At 39.2% G+C, this 20,272-nt stretch overlaps 1 protein-coding gene across 1 annotated transcript in view; it reads right to left on the bottom strand.

Moving 5' to 3' along the window:
- LOC121870497 (DDB1- and CUL4-associated factor 13-like) overlaps positions 1-19,810 on the bottom strand; it is a 43,212-nt gene extending 23,402 nt beyond the window's left edge. Inside the window, exons 1-2 of the mRNA XM_042372328.1 lie at positions 19,668-19,810; positions 9,528-9,724 (exon numbers count right to left, since the gene is read on the bottom strand). Coding sequence (XP_042228262.1) covers positions 9,528-9,724; positions 19,668-19,746 — 276 coding nt within the window. The 5' untranslated portion in view covers positions 19,747-19,810. The remainder of the gene's footprint in view (positions 1-9,527; positions 9,725-19,667) is intronic.
- Between the last annotated feature and the right edge of the window lie 462 nt (positions 19,811-20,272).

Raw genomic sequence — 20,272 nt, 5'->3', positions numbered from 1 at the left:
CTTTTTTTTTACCATTAATGGTTAGCTACTTATATTGTTCCATTTATAACATTAAATAACATTACAGGTACCTGTACTTCAAACAACCATATTATTTTTTTTACATTAATTTTACTACAGCTACAATCAGGGTCTTATTTTCTTCAGTTTTATATGTAGAACCAATCAGTCACTGGTTTTGTAAGCTTTAACATAAACAATGCCGGCAGCCGTCTCGTCTCCTGTGTTTTAATATTCCACGTATTATTAATAAATTGTATTGTTAATTTTGCACACACAAACATTAATTCAATAAAAACAAATTCAGAAACATTAATTAAAATATATATGAACAGTAAATAAGTGTTGCTTTCACATTCTTATGTAAAGTAATGACGATATGTTTTCATGTGTGCGCACGCGCACTTACATACACGATCTCCCTTTTTCTTTACCATTATCGTTAGCTACTTCTATTGTTCCATTTATTAACATTAAATAACATTACTTAAAACAACCATATTAATTTTACTACAGCTACAACCAAGGTCTTATTTTCTTCAGTTTTATATGTAGAACCAGTCAGTCACTGGTTTTGTAATCAATGAAAACATTGCTGTGTCATTTCCTCGTGTGTTTTAATATTCTACGTATTATTAATGAATTGTATTGCTCATTTTGCACACATAAACATTAATTCAATAAAAAGACATTCAGTAATAAACAATAATGAATCTTTTGTACATAAGAGAAATGACGCTGTTTACACGATTATGCACGTCGTCTGCACGTTGGCGGGCTGTTCAAACCCGTTGAAATTCAAGTTTCCGCTATCAAATTTTTTTTTTGTGTTCCAATAAAATACGTTGAATTAAAAACTCGCGAAATTTGAGAAGCTACTACTGTATACGACATTTAACCCTTCAATATGTCTTAAAAGAGACCATGATGCAGAGAAAGTGGTGCTAGTGCTTCCAAGCATAAGCACAAGTCACTATCTATCCAGGAAAAGGGTGAATTTCCATGGTCCGGCACCGGTCAGGTCCCGAGGTTGCCGGACTAGAGAGGTACAACCTGTATAATGTGTTGTCTAATGGTAGACTCTGTTACTATATAGCATTAAAAAAATTATGACCAAGTCCCAGGTTGCTGATCTGACTTTCTGCCTCATTTATACACAATTGCTGGGTCTCAACTGTCTCTCTTACTTTGGCAACACAACATACATAATCATTTCTCACTCTTGAGCTGTTTTATTTTTTCCATTTCTCTATTTATATTATATTGTATATTATATTATATTATGCAGTATTATATTATATTATAAATGCAATATATAAAAACTATAATATTTCGTTATTTTTCCTTGAAATAAAATTTGTACGAAGGTGCTTCGTACCTCCACCAACCGCTTTTGTTTATACAAAGTCACAAGAATAATGGTTCCCCCCCCCACACACACCACATTCCTCCTCCTATACCTCCCCTTCTTTAAGTACCAAGAAAGAAGGTAAGAGAAATTATGTTAAGAAAGATTAATAAAGAAAGAACAGAATATGGTTGATTCAAAACAGAAAAAGAAATAATAAATAGAAATACAGAATAAATTAACAGAATATAAAGGGATAAATAAACCTCAGTTATGCTTTTGTTGATTGACAGCTAATATTGTGGTCACCCATGTGTATTTTCAGTGTGGTGCTATTACATCATAGCATCTGCTCTGAGATTAGCTGAAGGGACCGTAAAATACTTGTAACTTGCACTCTGATTGATTGACGCAAGTCATCTGATGCGACAGAATAGTCTTAGCCACGAATGTCTTGGCTACGACAATCGTAAGTTCGGTTTCAGTGTGCGAACTTAAGTTTTCAGTTAGCCCTCACCTAAGATTTTGAGCTATGTGAGCTATTGTGGCAGACTTAAGTCAGATATTAGTGCATCTGGGCCCAGAACTCATTGACAAAGTCCAGGGATATATATCTAATGTTGAAGTTCTCCAGCCTTGATAAGACCACATAATAACCTACACATGCAAAACACTTAAAAGTCAGCAACTTCCTGCAGTCTGCCATTTACTCTACTGCAACTTTTGTCTACCCACCTTCCACGCTCAGTACTGAGTTCCTACCAACACCTTTCCTACAGGTCCATCAGCCACGCTGCTAATCAATACAGCCCCCCCCCCCGAGTTCGCGGATTTTTACTTCGCGGTTCTCGGTTATTCGCGGATGACACCCTGGATATACCCAAAAATGTCTGTGGGTAGTTTTAAAGTTGCCAGCATTTTCGCAGCTGGGACAGAGAGACATTCGTTCTAGAGACAGTAATTTCCTTTACCTGTATTGTAAGAGCGATTTCCCTGTTAGCCGGAACAATTGGTGCAGAGCACTTTCGGGGATGAGAGATTTCCGGCTAACCAGACGACTTTCTCAAACCCGGAAAAATTCCTTATCCCCGGAATATTTTCCGGTTACTGGGATAAGTTTCCAAGTGTCTAAACTGGATATCTTGCACACACAGACACTAGCCCACTTCCCCAGAATGTTTCTGGGTGCTGGGAATGTTTTCCTTGAGTCTAAACTACCGGAGTCCTTAAATGCAGTTCTAATTTAGAAACTCTATTTCTTTACTATAATAATCCAGAATAATTTATCAAAAAGTTTGGTAAAATAAATATATTTGAAAATTAAAAATCTCTATGATATGGGAGTGAATGAAGCTGTGTTAGAGAAAAGACTGGTATTTTCCACTCCCATGGAGCTGTGGGGAGTGGGTATTGTGTACCTGACCTGACACAGTGCCAGGTGGAGGTAGGGTGGAGGATTAGTGGTCTCATATTACTGACCTTCTGATGGAATGTCAGGTCACCCTTTCTTGGGGGGATTAGTGGGTCTCATGACCTGAAGATGTCTTGAATAAACACAAAACCTAAAGTATTTTTAGAGAGTTTGTGATAAGTATAAGTATAAATGGAGTGAGAATGCAGAAAGGTGTCAGTAATTAGAGAGTTGGAGTGGAAATGAGTGTTGCCAAGCACTCCTCAACAGCTGATGTTTAACTCAGTCACACACAAACAAATCTGTCACACAATAAGGCCCTCACTCCTTTTGTCTGCTGTCTTAATTCCCTTGTTGGGGTTATGTGAGAGTCAAAAAATTTTAGGGGGTAAGGGGGAGGGTCGTGCAGTCACCTCCCCCCCCCCTCCTCATTCAAGTATGGCTAGTTGTAATAGGGAGATGAATTTGATACCATAAGGATCCTTAATAAATTCTCTACAAAATGTTTCCAATAAGATATCCTTAAACAAAATATTTCTATATGATACAGTGATGGGAATCCCATTCACTTATTAAAAAAAAAATGTAAGAAGTGTTGATACTGAAGTCAGTAAAATTAGTTCTAATTTCATTAGACACACCATTTTTTCATCAACATAATCCTGAATACTTTATCTAAAAATTTGGTGAAATAAATATATTGAAAAACAAAAGCTCTACTGTATATGATACAGGCATGAATAGAGCTGTTTCTTTTATCTTCACCACTGATCGGCTTGTCAGTTGCTTGGGCAATCGTCGTCTCTGTTACACACATCACTCAATTGACTGTACAGTAGGATCTCATGTTTCGCGACTAATTGGTACTGGTCTTAGCGTCGTGAAAGTTAAAATCGCGAAATGAGTGACATTAAAATACATATAAATAAGCCTAATCAGTTCTGCGGTGTCACCCACCAAGAAAACAGCATTACAGTACAGTAATGTATTCATACATATTATATTGTACATATTGTTTACAACAATATTTATATACACGCATACTGTAGAATAACTTACCTTGATGGAATCGGTGAAATGCTTGACGGATCTGGTTGATGGGTTCCGAGGCAGGGAGGGCTGGTTACTGCTTCCTCCCTCCTCTAACCTCAGCATCAAATCCCTCAAAGTTTTGAGGCAGCTCTTCCACCAGTAAGTCACCCAACACTTCAATATCATCATCGGTGGTGCCATCATCGTCTCCTAAAGCGATGTTTGCCAAGGCATTAACAGGCTGGGCCTAGGGCCTTGTGGTTACCGAGTAATAAGGGCCTGCTGACGAGCATTAACACGGGACATCCACAAGGCCTTATATTCCTCCATACCCTTATCAAGGTCAGAGCACATAAGGTTCCGAGAATGAGGCCTGGTATCGTATTCTTCTAGCTGTTCACTGAGACATGCGATGGTTGTGAGCAACTCAGTCAGCTGGCGTGTTGTAGGTTCACCAGGCTTAACGTCATCCTCTTGTGTTGGTTGCTGTTCTTCTTGTTCTTCATCATTCTCCAACATTTCTTCAATTGTTGGTTGCTGCTGATGTTGACCAACAATTTCTTGCAAATCTTCAACCTGAACATCTGAAAATCCTGGTGCTGGGACCGAGCACGCTGTCTCCAGTGTGTCCATTAGTGTTGCCGCCATGGACTGCCTCTCCCCGCTTGCCTCGGTCTGCTCTGCCCCACTTATCTCAGAGTTAGCGAACAAAGGTTTATAGTGTGTAGCACTGTTGCAACATTAATCTTATGCCATGTCTCAACAATTCTGTCCACTGTATTCTTAATATTAAATTTCTTCCAAAATTCACAAGCTGATAACACTTCACAGTTGCGGGGTGGTGAGGTGCTAGGAGTCGGGTCGTTTACCATCTCCTCCTCCACCTGGTTAGCTGGTAGAGCCTGATCAATGTCAGAGAGTTCTGCTTCGATTTGTTGTAACTCAACTAATTAGTCTGTCTGCTGACGAAAGTCTTTATAGAGTGACTGATTGTAGAACAGTTTAACATTACTGATGAATTCATGGTCAAGTGGCTGCAAAAGCGATGTGGTACTGTTGGGCGTCAGGAACAAAGTGCTTGTCAAACCAATCGGTGGATATAGACGTTGTAACCCAAGCTTTCTTATTAGACGTCCAATAAACATTGAGCTGCGACATATTGGCATGATGGTAGGCTCTAGGACGGTGAACAAACAGGGGTTTCATCAAGAAATCTTCACCTGCATTAACTGTGAATAAAACTGTAATCCTGTCTTTTGAAGCCTATACGCCCCTTGCCTGTTTTTCATCCTTGGCAATGAGGGTGGTCTTAGGTGAGCGCTTCCAGAAAATACCAGTTTCGTCACAATTGGTCTGTTTACTAGGGATCAGCTGATGGGAAGATGCGGGGGTGGAGGGGAAGTGATATGTTTGACAGTTGATGCCAAGGTCTAGTGCTTATTTATTTATCTGTCCTCAAGAGTGAGAAGTTTTTCTCTTTTAAAATGTCACTGAACTGACATGTTCTAATTAGTTTTATTACAAAGGGCTAAAATTTTTATCTCTTGTGCAAAATATATGACACTTTTATTTAAATTATTCGCTGTCTTGCAAGGATTCTAGCAATGCAAATTATATTCTCCTAACTTTAGTCTGTGATATTATATTAGATAAAAACTTAAAGCCTACTGTATAACCACCAAACCCTTGCTGGGAGGGGGAGGAGTGGGGGGTGAGGTGGGGTATTCACCAGCCGGCGGGGAGATTAATCCTGTGCGTCTTATCCGTCATATAGAGGGAGTTTAAGTTTATCACTTATTAAGTTTATCTTATAAAATGTCACAGACTAAAGTTAGGAGAATATAATTTGCATTGCTGGAATCCTTGCAAGAAAGCGAATAATTTGAAAGCATACATTATACACCTCAAATAAGGGATAAGGGATTGTGGACCTGTACAGTATTACATTACAGTAGTGATTTATGAGTTCTAGTGTATCTGGGTAGACTCTCAGTCAGGGCAGGGAGAACCAGCATAAAGTAATGAAAAACTAAGTTGAGAGGAAAGTGAAGATGCTTGGTGAGTGGTAGGGATGGGGTGAAGCAGACGAGAGGCGCTAGTGTGACCACCCTCTCACATCAGCTGGTCGCTAGTAAACAGACCATTTTGCGTCCAGTAATTTAAGCTGTGTTGATTTATGAGTGTTTGCTGCATATATATCATTGCGCCATATATTTTTCTCATATTTATTAGCTAATAAAAGTCTTTTTAGTATTTTGTGTTTCTCTCAGGTACCAAACCAAACTAAATTATTCCAATGAAGCAACACTTCGATTTAGTGTGAATTCGATTTAAAGCAATCTCTCTTGGAACGTATCTCGCATTATACTGACGTTCTACTGTACTGTATGTGTTCTGCGTGTGTGTGTGTCTACACACACTCACACATATACAATACTACAGGTAAAAGAAATAATTGTCCTAAGGGCAAACACATAAAGGGAATATACATTTCATTTCTTTATACACAAGTAAAAATGTACCCCCCCCCCGTCCGCAAATGTTAATTGCGGCCATTTTGTGAACCTAACCCCTGCGAATTTAGGGGGGGGGAAGGGGGCTGTACTACATTTACTCTCAAGCCCTTTGACTCTATTCCATCCTTCCAGTTCTTAAATTTCTCTACTCTTCTTCAATATTATCATATATCAGCACTAAACCATCAGTATATAACTGTTCCCAGGGTAGACCAGTCCAAAAGTTGCATGATATTGCCTCTAGTACAACGATAAACATAAGTGGACTCAAGACCCGCCCAACGAACCACTACTTCTGCCTCAAATTTCTCATTTTCCGCCATTTACTCTCACAGATAATGTCATACCCATTCAAACAGGACACTCCTTGAGCCCCTCACTCTCCCATTACATGCTTTACCACTTCACTTGGTACCCTGTCAAATGCTGTCTCTAAGTCTATAAATATGAAGAACTTTCTCTCCTTCCCTTATCAATTTCCTGGTCATCCTTTCCACAACTTTCATACTCCTGTAGTTTCCACTTACAAGCGCATGACCATTTCCATTGTGAATATTCTTAATCGTGCTCTTCAGCCACTCAGCCGAAGCAATACTTTCTTTCATAATAGCATTTGTCAACTCAGTCACCATCGTCACATGTTTCTGAAACTATTCCAGAGCTAATAGCAACATTTCCAATTATCCATTTTGTCACTTTCCTTCCTATTCCATTCTCCTTCCCTTTTTATGCATGGTCCCTGTAGAGCACTGACTGCTGCTTCACCTGTCCCAGTCAAAATCCACATCCAACAACCATTCTTTCAGAATTATTTCTCCAACTACAGTACAGTACGTCTTTGTTTCTAGCTACTGACATAATGGTATTCCAGACAGTATAAAGTTGGTCACTGTTCACCTTATCCACAAATGCATCCTACTGTCTCTTCTTAGCCTTGTAAACCCCTCTTCTGGCCCTACACTTGGCTCTCATACTACTGTTTATGCAGCAACTCAACCAAAAACTTGTTCTTTACTTCCCCATTTAGCCCAATCATGATCACCAAAAGGGTTAAGTGAAAACATCAGTGTTATCTTATGATTTTAGTCCCATGACAATATGTAGATGATGTTATGAAAGCTGGTCTTCATGATTGCTTTATTCTCAATTGGACAACTGATTCAAATGCATAACGGAAGGTGGCATCTATGATTGGTCCATTCCTCTGAGATGGTGTCAGGTTGTGTAAACTTTACTTAGCTGGAGAAAAGTGTGATGCTGACTGAAATACTGTACAGTCAAAATCACACAGTGCAACATTATCAAGACTATAATTTACAAAAGTGTTTAATGCAATTTATAAATGAACTCGAGGAATACAAAGACATAAAAATGAGCAAAAGTGTTTGTAAGTGTGCCTCAATTTCTTCAGTTACGCGTAAATTAAATGAGCAATGGTGGCACCTCAAGCACTTTGTGGTATACTTAATATTTATGTATACTAACCTGCATGATGTAAGTCAAGTGATCTGGTAGCACTGTATGGGGGAAGGGTTGGGAGATGTACTTTAATTGTCTTGTTATTTATGATCCGAGATTAGTTAAGGTTACATTTCTTGGATACAGTACAGTAGTGTACATATACAGTACCTTAATTAACATCAATGTGTGGTGATAGTAAATGGTTACCAATATATAATGTCTTTATTAGCACCAGTACAATAACAACTTTCATATATTCTGCTAATTGACTGACAACTTTATTCAGCTTTTGAATGACCTCTCACAGTGAAGGAATTATAAATTATTTGAGTTAACACCTTCTAGCTGTGGTCGTCCATTTTTGTTTAGCTTCAATGGCATCAGCAATATGAAATTTTATTTTTTTACGGGAATTAGCCCACCCGGGCACATGTCATTGACCCACATCGGGGCCTGGGGGGCGAAAATTTAATAATAATAATAATAATAATAATAATAATAATAATAATAATAATAATAATAATAATAACAATAATAATCATAATAGTAATAAAAACCACAAAGAAATACAAAATTAAAAAAATAAATCAAAAGTGAGGAACAATATATGTATGTTGTGTTGTCGACAGTAAGAGAAACAATTGAGATCCTGCAATTGTGTGTAAATGAGGCAGAAAGTCAGATCAGCAACCTGGAACTTGGTCACAATTTTTGTGATGCCATAATCATATACTGTATACATCTGGATCCCCAGCAATGTCATATATTTCTCAATAACATTACACAGTGAAACTAATTAAGTTAAATAATGGACAATAAATGTATTCTTGGTCAATCTCCAATCATAAATAACTAGACAATTATGGCATATCTGTCAACTCTTCTCATACAGTGTTACCAGATCAGATGCCTCATATGCAGACTGGTTGGCAATGAATATCTGCTCTTGGCTGTACATATACTGTAGCTAACATTTTAAAACTGCATCAAATATACATACAGTAAATACCACTGGCAAAGTTTCTATAAATATAATTCAAACACAGATTGGCCCCAAGGAAATTGGACTGGAGAACTTCCAGTGCACTAAGAAATCCTGTTTGAAGCTGGCAAATTATTCCATACTCTGACAAAGTCATGAAGAAAACAGATCCACTGCAATAAATTTATCTTTCAATCATTGCCCTGGCCACTTTTAGGTCAGGGATTCCCTGGGTCCAGATAACCCAGACCTTCAGTGGGTTTAATATAAGCCACTCTTGACAGGCTTAGGTTATAACTGTGAGGCCCAAAGCATCTGAGCATATATGAATGGCTGTGGAGGTAAGGAGATGCAAGTTAACACTCCTATTAGGCTTTATTCCGGGGATCCTGAGCAAGTAAACCCTCAGAATAGAGTTCATCCCACTCATTCTGAATGAGTGAACCTTCCTAGCAGTGTTTATTATGGTAATCCAGAATTCAATGGATTTAAAAACAATCGTGGGACAGAGTTCAAATCACTGAATCTCCCTGGTTCACTGGGCAACAAACTGTTATACAGAAATTTACAATGGTCTTTTAGTAATATATAATCTACCACTACACAGTAGGGTCTGCCAAAGAGTGTTCTATTCAGTAAAATCTCACAGGTCACTTGTAGGCAACGTACAAAGATTATCATAATAAGTGAGAAAAAACAAGGAACCTAAATTCTAATATCAAACCATGATGTTACTCATTAGTTGGAAACAGTAACTGTTATCATGGTCTTACTTACCTCTCCCTCAACTGTGCCGGTGAACACACATGACAATCTACTCGGGTGACGACAAATGGCAGAAACTCCTTCAGAATGCGTGAGGCTGCCAATGAAAGGTTTGGCAAACACCCTCTCTAGTTTGACAGCGTTCATGGCTAACTTATACTCACGAACAGCCTCTAAAGGATGAAGGTCTGGGTCATAGTTTCTCTGTACTGGAAAAGAATGGAAATTATTTAGATTCTTATAATGCAACATAAATTATAATTTCTGGCTATATTTATGAGTGCAACCCCTGAAAACATCAAATTTTCTAATAAAGAAAAAATGAAGGATTGATGTTGAAATCTTGAGGAATTTTCAGTTAAATTTCAACAGAGTTACACCACAGACCTCACGCCTTCATCATTTTGTCCTGTAACGGTGAACAACATCCTGCGCTATATCAAGGATTTGAAAAAGACTTTTTGTCGTCTTGTACAGCTATATATTTAGTACAGCTATACCCTTTAATACAGCCTTAAAACATGGCTCACTCTTCTCCTCTTAGGTAATGTTTGTTCTATCTGGAATTTTCTTCAAAATAATCCAGTCTCATCCACATTAAACACCAGGGGCCGGATACTCAAAACACCTCATAAGTTACATATATTAGTGAGATACAGTACCATATATTGCAGATTCCTCACAGTCCCGTAAATTTAGCATACTCAAAATTTAATTACAGTTCCTTAATCAGTCCGTAAGTTATCATAACTCTAGTGTTTACCCTGTAAATTCAGTTCTCTTGTCGGAAGGTAGATGACAGTCCAGGAATTAGTTGGCCAATCAGCGCACAGATAACAAAATCATCAACCAATCACAAGAGAAGGAGAAATCAGCTGAGAACAGCGCATGTGATATTAGTTTGTAAACAAAAGATGGAAGGACAACCACCTGAAGAAACGACCAAATTTCAGTGAGACTGAAGAATGAGCCATGGTGTGTGAAGTATGCGCCATGGTGTGTGAAGCATGCGCCATGGTGTGTGAAGCATGCGCCATGGTGTGTGAAGTCGCCAAAAGAAAGAAAATAATTTTAGGGGAATTGGACTCGAGATGTACAATCAAATTGAAGAATCATGTTTTGTAAGAAGTAGTAAAGGCAGCGAATGTTGTGGCTCTAATACCCAACAATGTTGTTGAGAGGTCAGGTGGAAGTTTTCTGATTTACGTGTAAAACGTTAAGAAAAAACAGCACAACACTCAACAGTGCGTGACAGAGACGTGACCAATCGCCCGGGCGGCTAGCGAGCCGATCAGTGGCGAAGAGGATAAAAGTAAAAAGTAAAAGTAAGATAATAAATATACTGGTGGAACAGGTAAGTCATAATATTGTTAGCCTAGGTATTGATTGCCACTCTGAAACAAACTTAACTCTGTTTTTTCTGAGGCTTGCTACGATTTGAGGTGGTTGTAAACTCAAGGAAGTAGTGTATGGTGGCTCTTCATCGTGAATTAATATAAAATATTTTCCTTATATGAGAACATTCATTAAAAGAAACACCATTCTTTGAAGTTTGCCGTGTGAATAAAAAGTAAAAACTGTACCGCCGATAAATGAACCCAAAGGCTAGTCGGTATTACTGCTAATAATTGCCGCACAATTTTTGGATTTTCTTAATATACCTATCATTTAGTCGAGACAATTTTAAGACACTAATCATTGTGTCTTAAATGACATGGAACAGAGATATTTAATATTCTTCTGGGTGGTCCAGGGTGGCGGAGGCCTCCCGTTGGTAATGAAGTTAGTTTAGGTAGGTTTGGTTACTGTTATAAACTACAAACAGTAATACCCCGATTTACGCGGTCAATTGAACCCGCAGAGGCCCGCGTAAAATGGGAAACGCGTAAATGGAACAACAGAACATGGGATTAATTGAAATAGAGACTGGGCCGACCCCCAAACTCCACTTTTTCCTGACACAATATGTACCTTGTAGTCAAAACAACATCTTAATTTTATGATGGTATGCACACACAATTAATAATTAAGAGAAATATCAATATTAGGTTTTTTAACACTTACATTAGTAGAAAAGATGGCTGGGCACACGGGGATGGGGGGTTGGTTCCGAGGCAGAGGGCAGATTATTGGCCCTCACCTGTATCACTTGTATCAATTGTATCACTATCCACCACAGAGGCTTGCAGGGCCTCTTTGTCAAACCCCTCAAAGTCCATATAAGTCCATATCCTCACTATCATTATCACTATCACTGACTTGGGCCGGCTGTGGTGGGTGGCGGGTGAAGAACTCGGTAATGTTTTGATGACTGGGCGACCTTGTGCGCACCCTGCTCGCGCTGCTCTCCGCGTAAAAGGGTATACACACGCAGAAAGTGAGCATTCTGGTTTCGGCAGGGTACCGCGTAAACGTGGAAGCGCGTAAAGTGGGACCGCGTAAAGCGAGGGTTGACTATATGCTGTATTCCATTTTTAAAACTTAAAAATGGCAACAATTACCAGTACCGGGTAGTTGTATTATTCTTTCAGAAGGATGTGGTGACCCATGTCAAATTGTGCAGTTTAACAAGGAAATAGTGGAGATCTTTTTTTAAAGTTCTCAAATATGTTTTATAAAATGATGTTTTTTCTTCCAAACTTGAGTGCCTTTGGTATTTAGTACAGTGATCCCTCGGTTAACGAACGCCTCGGTTAACGAAATTTCGGTTAACGAACTGCCTTCCATAAGGATCTTCAATTCGGTTAACGAATTTCTTACGAACCGACCTCAACATGTTTTCGCTTGCACTGACCGGGCAACCAGCTTTAGTATCAGTCCGCCAACACATTAATCGGTTCTAAGGCTTAAATTCTTTACTATTTTAGTAAATATCAAGAAGTATACTGTATACTATTCACTAATTTTAAAAGTTTAATATTCAATTTTTTAGTCATTTTAACAATTATTGGACATAATTGAAGGTAAAGTGGCTAGTTTAATGCACGGCATCCAGCCTTTTAACACAGCAAACAGGCGTTAGTCTCTCTCTGTTTTCACTGGAGGTAACATCTTGCTTGAGACTCTTCAACTAAACGCTTTTTTCTGTGTTTCCAAGCAAATTATTGGTCATTTTGAAATATATTTTACATATTGACAATATATAATGCAGTGCAGTGTTGATTTAAAGAAAATAATCTTGAAATACACCAAGAGAACTAAAATTTTATGGGTGAAATGGTGCCATGGGGTGACTTCTCTTCCACCCCAATGCCTTCTCTTCTTCCTTCTCCTCCGCCCCCATTCTAATTCCCATCATCATCATCATCCAGCAGCCTTCTCCATACACACCTCAAAGTAAAAGAACTTTTCTACCATTTTTGTTGAATTTAGGAAATTTTCGGTGAGCTGGAACCAATTACCCAAAAACCCATTGAAACAATGGTTTCGGTTAACGAACTTTTCGGTTAACGAACGACCTTCTGGAACGGATTGAGTTCGTTAACCGAGGGATCACTGTAGTGGCATTAAAAGTATACAGCTGTATTGTAATCAATTTTGCTCAAGAATATAGTATATACTGAATTTTCATATATCAAATGTTTATCATATGAAGGTAAAAGATAGCCAATTTTTTCTTTATTTTCGATAAAGAAGTTTATTTTATTATGTACAGTACAGTATGTTGAAAATAAAAGTGAAATCAATATACGCTCCATTAGCATTACCTCTGTATACTGCAATAAAAAAATAATTCTTAAACTTAGAGGAAAAAAATATCAGTGAATTGATATGTGCTTTTAATTCATCAACTAAACTAATTACGGACTATATTGGCTAGGACTGCTTGGCCCGTCCTTGCTTCGGCAACACCTACAGCTGGATTGTTTATCTCTGCATCATTGTCGACTATAAATAAACTAAAATCAACTCCATTGCAGGGTAAAAAAAAATGAGGTCCAAGTTTTGCGTCATCAATCTGCTGGAAAGAAATTATGCACTAAAACTGGGGCTATACGAGGGAGGTTAGCAAAAATGCCTAGAATAGAAGGGTTATGCCTGTGAAAAAAAAATTACTACCTTTGCCTGGCTCTTAGGGGTAAAATACTGAAAAATGCACAGCGTGCTAATATATCTGTATGTACACATTTTAAACTGAATAAAATTGTTCAGTACGAAATTAAATAAGAGTGTTAAAAGCATTTAAAAGACATCCTCTTGCCTCTTGTCTGTCACATACTCGCATTTGAAGCTGCTTTCTGGTAGGAACAGCAGCCTTCTCAGCAGCGTAGAATCTTTTGACCCGTGTTCATTTTATTAGGTATAGTAGGTACAGCTGGAATCCCTCAAACCGAAACTTTTTGATAGCCGGAATTGAAATTTTATCGAAAAATCATTCCCAAAGTATGATTTTGCAGGAAACTTATAGCTTAGGTAATGATTTTCAAAGGGGCACATTTTCCTGAAAATTATGAGAAAAGGTTCCCAGATAACCGAGAAAATTCCGGAGATGGGGGATATATTTCTGGGTTCGAGAGATGATGTAAAGGGCACTTTCAGGAACTACCGAGAACATTCTTCCATTACCATAAACATTCGGGGGACGAGGGATATTTTCTTGATTTGAGATAATCGTCTCGTTAACGGGAAAACTCTCATTCACGGAAGTGCTCTTCACCAATTGTTCCGGCTAACAGAGATCTCACAGTATTTGGTGTTTTACCCAAAATAGAATTTGGGTAAATAACCATGGGCCTAATGCTGGCCTGTGACAAGACACATAAGCTATAATAAGATAGCCTTATTCTGCTATCATAGCCTTGCCTAACCTAAATGACAAATCGCTTCTCATAAATTACTCATTTAGCCTAGACCCTGGTGTTTTCCTTTCAATGTTTGGGTCATTTGGTCTGAATTGTCTTAAGTTCATACAAAAAAACAACAATTTAAAACATGAAAATATATCGGATTAGCCGTAAATTTTCTTATATTAATACTCTACCCTATGATACTGTTCATGAAAAGTCTGGAACTAGGCCTGAGGTAGCTGCTAGATAAAGTGTCTCACTGACAGCCTGAACCTCACCAAAAAAAAACCCATGTACACATTCTCTAACCTAACCTAACATACCATAACCAAACCAAACCAAACCAAACCAAACCAAACCAAACATAACCTAACCTAACCTAACCTAACCTAACCTAACCTAACCTAACCTAACCTAACCTAACCTAACCAAACCAAACCTAACCTATAACCTATTGGTATAATTTCTTATCTAAATATTCCTCATGTTATAAATAAATTAAGTAGGCCCCACGTTTAAACATATATTTGCCTAAGAATAAAAAAGGAGTTTTATATGCCCCTATTAACGATAACGCAAGAAGCCTTTTCGAAAGCGACCAAAATTTCACAGCCAGTCATGGGTGGTTCCAAAGGTTTAAGAAACGTAACAGTTTGCACAGTGTAAAGGTGAGTGGAGAGGCAGCAAGTGCTGATGTGGGTGCTGCCGAAGCTTTTAAGGAGGAGCTAGATCGTGTCATCGTGGAGGGAAATTATTTGCCTGAGAAAATATTTAATGCGGATGAGACTGGCTTATTATGACCTGGTCGTCGGGACGGAACCCTGTCGTAAGTCAAGGAGACTGTATATATAAAATTATCTGGGAAAATCTCAGCATATCTGGCCACCTGCATCACCTACCATGCCTCTGTGTCACCTACCATACCTGTGTCACCTACCGTACCTCTGTGTCACCTACCATGCATCTGTGTCACCTACTATGATGCTTCATTCTTCACCTACAGTGCTGGTAAGTGTTACCATTTTACATTTAGTAATTACATGTACACATATATGGGTTGATAACTAACACTTCCTTCAACCTTCATAGGATAAGAACGCGTGTAGTCGGCGATGCCCGCTAACGCGGCCGTGGTCTCTTGACCATGGAGACAGCTGCCAGCCTGGTCTGTCGGGCCCTCCCTTTCCCCATCTCCTCCTTCCAATATGGATTTATCAACATCCTCACACCAACAGTACAGTGCAAAGATTGATGATCAACCCACATGTGATATACAAAAGTGACAATTTCAACTCGAAAGAAACAAATGTTGTATGACAATTGTGCTTAGCGGTCAGTAGTAGCGGCCAGCGCGGCGTGGGTGTGGTGGAGTGTCCTCCCTGATCTAAAGTGGTATTGGAGGGGACATATTCAGTGTGGGAGCGGGAATTTCACAGTGTGTCGGATGTCACCCTAAGCATTGTCACCGAAGGTTCTTCTCATCCCTTACGGCATTAATCGCAAATAGTCCGTGTGTTCACCGGCGATCACCAAGCGAGTTGGGAGTGCTTGGTCGGACGGCCAGGTGCCAGTGCCAGTGTCGATAGGCCTACTTTGGAGGGGGGGGGGGGCATCAAGACTCTTGCCCCCTTGGGGCCAAGTGTTCTACGTTTGCGGTTGCCTCCCACAAGTAAACAGTCACTTCATGTAGTGACAGCCGACCAAGTTTGGAAACAAAATGCGAGTGGGAAAAGTGTCTTTGGCGGTAAGATCTCTCACAGAGGAATCCTCCGTTGGGTTCTGCCAATAAACAGAGAGACATTAAAACAACTGAAGGAAAATCATCCCCCTGCAAGTGAAGACAAAGGCATCAGGTTCCAGGGCAACTATATCCCACCATATACTGTCCTGTTCGAGAAAATAACAGGAGGGATGGTGTGGAAAAAGGCGCTGAAGACTCAGGGAGGTGCCGGCCTTTCATGCTCGGCGCAGAATACTCCGGCTACACTCTCTCCACCCTGGAAATGCCATCCCTCAGTACCTCCACCACCAAGCACTGGAGAGGTTTGGCAGTGGACTACAGTACTGCACCACCCTCGTCATCGCCCCCCCACCCAACTCGCGCAGTCCGCCACTACAACAATATACAGCCCATAAGAGCCCGCACCGATAGATATAAGTATAGCACCATCCCATCTATTGTTAAAATAATAAAAAACTCCTGATTCATGTACTGTACAGCCCTGTAAATGTATTCAATGCATATTATATCATTATGTCTAAATCAAATGTAAGTCTGTATATTTTCAGCCACCGGCTGCAACTGTATTAATAGACCAATGCGGTATTGATATCATCACGCGAATTTTTTTCGACAAATCACATTTGATTTTTTTTTCAAAGGAAGCAGCCTGGGTACGATTTTAATCTCACTGACCAGTCTCACATTAGCCGTGGTGGAGGTTGGTTGTCATTTATGCTCCTACGATTATTTTAAGTTTATTGCCGAGTTTTACGAGAAAGACGATTATTCTATCCAATTCTTATGTATCCCTGGCGCGCCCCAGTTTTTTAACTAGTGAAACATTTAGGTTAGTTTAAGCTACGCCTAACGAGGCCGGAGACCCCGGCTAGGGGTCAGGTTAAGCCTACTGGGGGCCCGGGGGCAGAGCTCCTGGCTAGGAGTTAGGTTAGGTGTTGTTAGGTCAGATGACTCGTTTTCGTTTTCTCCCCCACCCAAAAACCACGATTTCCCAGGGTCTCTTCCATTATTGTTGGGGGGAGGGCAAAAACTAGCAATTTCCACCAAAAATGAAGGTCAGATTCGTTTAAAACACACCAAAATACACTGGAAAACATATTGGTCAACCCCTTGGGGCTCATGTCCTAAAGTCAGGCCGCGCTACTTAGGCCGCACCTCGATTATGCTGTTCAGTTCTGGTGCCCCTATTATAGAATGGATATCAATTCACTAGAGTCGGTGCAGCGAAGAATGACGAAAATGATTCCAGGACTTAGAAACCTTCCATGTCAGGATAGGTTAAAGAAACTAAACTTGCATTCCCTAGAAAGACTAAGAGTGCAGGGAGATATGATAGAAGTATTTAAGTGGGTGAAATGAAGCAATAGAGGGGATATAGATAAAGTTCTTATAATATCCGAGCAAAATAAGACTCGTAGCAACAGATTTAAGTTGAATAAGTTTAGGTTTAGGAGGGAGATAGGAAGAAACTGGTTCACAAATAGGGTGGTGGACGAGTGGAACAAGCTTAGTAACTTTGGAGTAAGTGCTGGAATGCTGGAAAGTTTTAAAAGGAGGCTAGATAGGTTCATGGAATCCAGGGAAAAAGTCAGGAAAAAAGTGAGAAAAAAGTCACAGGGAAAAAAGTCACAGAAAAGAAAGTCACAAGAAAAAAGTCACAGAAAAACCTAACCTAACCTAACTTAACTTAACCTAACTTAACCTGACCTACTTGCATGATATAGAAATTCTGTTGTCAATATGTAAAAGTTATGTTTTGTCAGTTAATAAAGCTTTTAAAATATTATTAGTTTTATTACCTTAATTTAAATAAATTGTGACTTATTTTCTGAGACTTTTTTTCCATCCACCGATTCATGATAGAGTGGTAGTAACTGTGGTAAACTTGCACTTCCACCACCCACTCTGTTAGAAAAGAAAAAATATATTTTTCTATTTTATTTGTGTGTGTTTAGACAGAATATGACCTTCATTTCCGTGGGAAATTGGCCTTTTTTTTTTTATTGAATTTTTTTTCGTGAGACGTTTTTCGAAAAAAATTAATGGCTAAGCGAATAAAAAATACACCAAAACACAATAGAAAAACAAAAACCAAACCTAACCTAACTGACTCACCATATAATGGAATCACCTATTTCTTACCTTATTGGCCTGGAGACCAGGTTCTTGATTGTCGTTGAATTCTGAGATTCTGAAACAACGCCACATATGTTGGTCTTTGCAATATTTACATTGTCTTGCTCTTAGTACACTTTACTGAGGTTGGAATAACACCATGCGATCAAAAAAATGCTATAGTTTCTTTGTTTTTTTCCCCAAAAAACTCGCAATCAGCTCCATATAATTTAAGTAACACCCATCGCAGACTTCCATGGTCGGAACTGAACTTGAATTTTGAAATATGAGAGACCCAAAATAAAACTCGAATTTGATTGAGCCAAATATACAACGAATTAAACCCAAAATCATTTTAAGTGGTTGCAAAAAAAAAAAAACGCCTTTGATTCATCGCATGACGTGTACGGGAACGCATGCGCGTGATGATTTATGGAGGAGACACGCAAAGTGAGAGGTGAGGTACGCGATAAATGGCAGAAGATTAATGGAAGAAAATCGAGAAAATTTTGGATATGATATCTCCGTTATTATACATTTGCGACGGTAATGTAATAGATGAAAATGACCTTATAATTAGACGTCTTATTAGAATATGATAATTGATTAGCGGTAGGAATGTGGAATGTTTAAAAGCAATAACACCGTAACTCAACAGGAGCTGCCATGAGCGGGCCAACCGGCCTATTGCAGATTCTTTTTTTCTTATGTTCTAAAGTAAAAACTTACCAATTAAATTGTATCGCTATTATCTATGTCCGCCATGTATATATGGCGTTCAAAATGTCCAGAATAGCGAGATCTAAATGTTTCAGTAATTTATAGCTATCGGGCGGGCTAAGTCCTAAAGTAAAATAATACCTATTATGCTTCCAATACCTTCCCAAGCGGTAGTCCTGTAGTGGATATGTCCCCTACACCTACAACTGCCATTTGTCGCTGACTAGCCAATCCCTTGTCGAGTTCCCCAGCCAATGCCTCGTGGTCTAACAGGGCGGAGTCGGCTATCAACCTACGCTATATAAGACCTCACCTCGCAGTGGATTCCCTTCTTCTCCTACCTGAGCCCGCAACACCTCCTCTGAGCAAGCTCCTCACCAACCAGCTCCCTCAGCAAGCTCCTCACCAACCAGCTCCCTCAGCAAGCTCCTCACCAACCAGCTCCCTCAGCAAGCTCTTCACCAACCAGCTCCTCAGCAAGCTCCTCACCAACCAGCTCCCTCAGCAAGCTCCTCAGCAAGCTCCTCACCAACCAGCTCCCTCAGCAAGCTCCTCACCAACCAGCTCCCTCAGCAAGCTCCTCACCAACCAGCTCTCTCTACTCCACGCAGCAACATCCCAGCACTGTACATCCAATACAATATATGTACAGTAAATGCATTGTGAGTTTCCTTTCTCCAACCATCCTGAGTGTGAGACAACATCACCTCTCCGTCTGGTAGCTGCCTACTGCTTGTCCAAGTTTAGGGTACAGTTCTTCACGTCAATGTGCACTTTGTACCTACTTACTTTTATGTATATCATTCTTAGTCTCTCGAAGGTGGTGGTCTGGGTTCCTCGACAGGACTTTGATACTTTTTATAGACATTTTTTGATGTTTTAACTCGACGACCGTAGCTGGGTTACCTCCATGCGTCCTTAGGGTTCAGGTTTACTGTTCCGACTTAACCGAGAGATTTCATATAATTGTTTATACATTTACAAAATTTAAAATATTAATATTCGTCTATATATTATTATGAAATAAATATAATTCATATTTATTTTCAAATACATAAAAATATATACAATGTATACGGTTTTATTTCAGGAAGCCAGAGACTCATCATGGGACTCGAACAGCGCCTTGTTGTGTTGTTTGAGATGTCTTCTACGGCATTACATTTCCACTAACAGTTATTTTGTTGTTTATTTATCTGTCACTTCACTTGACATGATGAAAAAAACAGTTGTTATCATTTTATAATGAATCTCAGGTCTTATGCTACAAATTTTATTTCATAAAGGATTTTATGTAAGAGTTGAATTACTTATGCCAAGCAGACTAAGAGAAGCATGCAGTGACTTTAACTTTAGTTTAACAAATTTATTGACAAAGCATGGAGTACAGTTTG

This window comes from Homarus americanus, unplaced genomic scaffold, assembly GCF_018991925.1.
Source record: "Homarus americanus isolate GMGI-L3 unplaced genomic scaffold, GMGI_Hamer_2.0 scaffold44240, whole genome shotgun sequence".
Lineage (NCBI taxonomy): Eukaryota > Metazoa > Arthropoda > Malacostraca > Decapoda > Nephropidae > Homarus > Homarus americanus.
The sequence above is the reverse complement of the archived record's forward strand: the minus strand, read 5'-3'. Positions and strand labels throughout refer to the sequence as shown.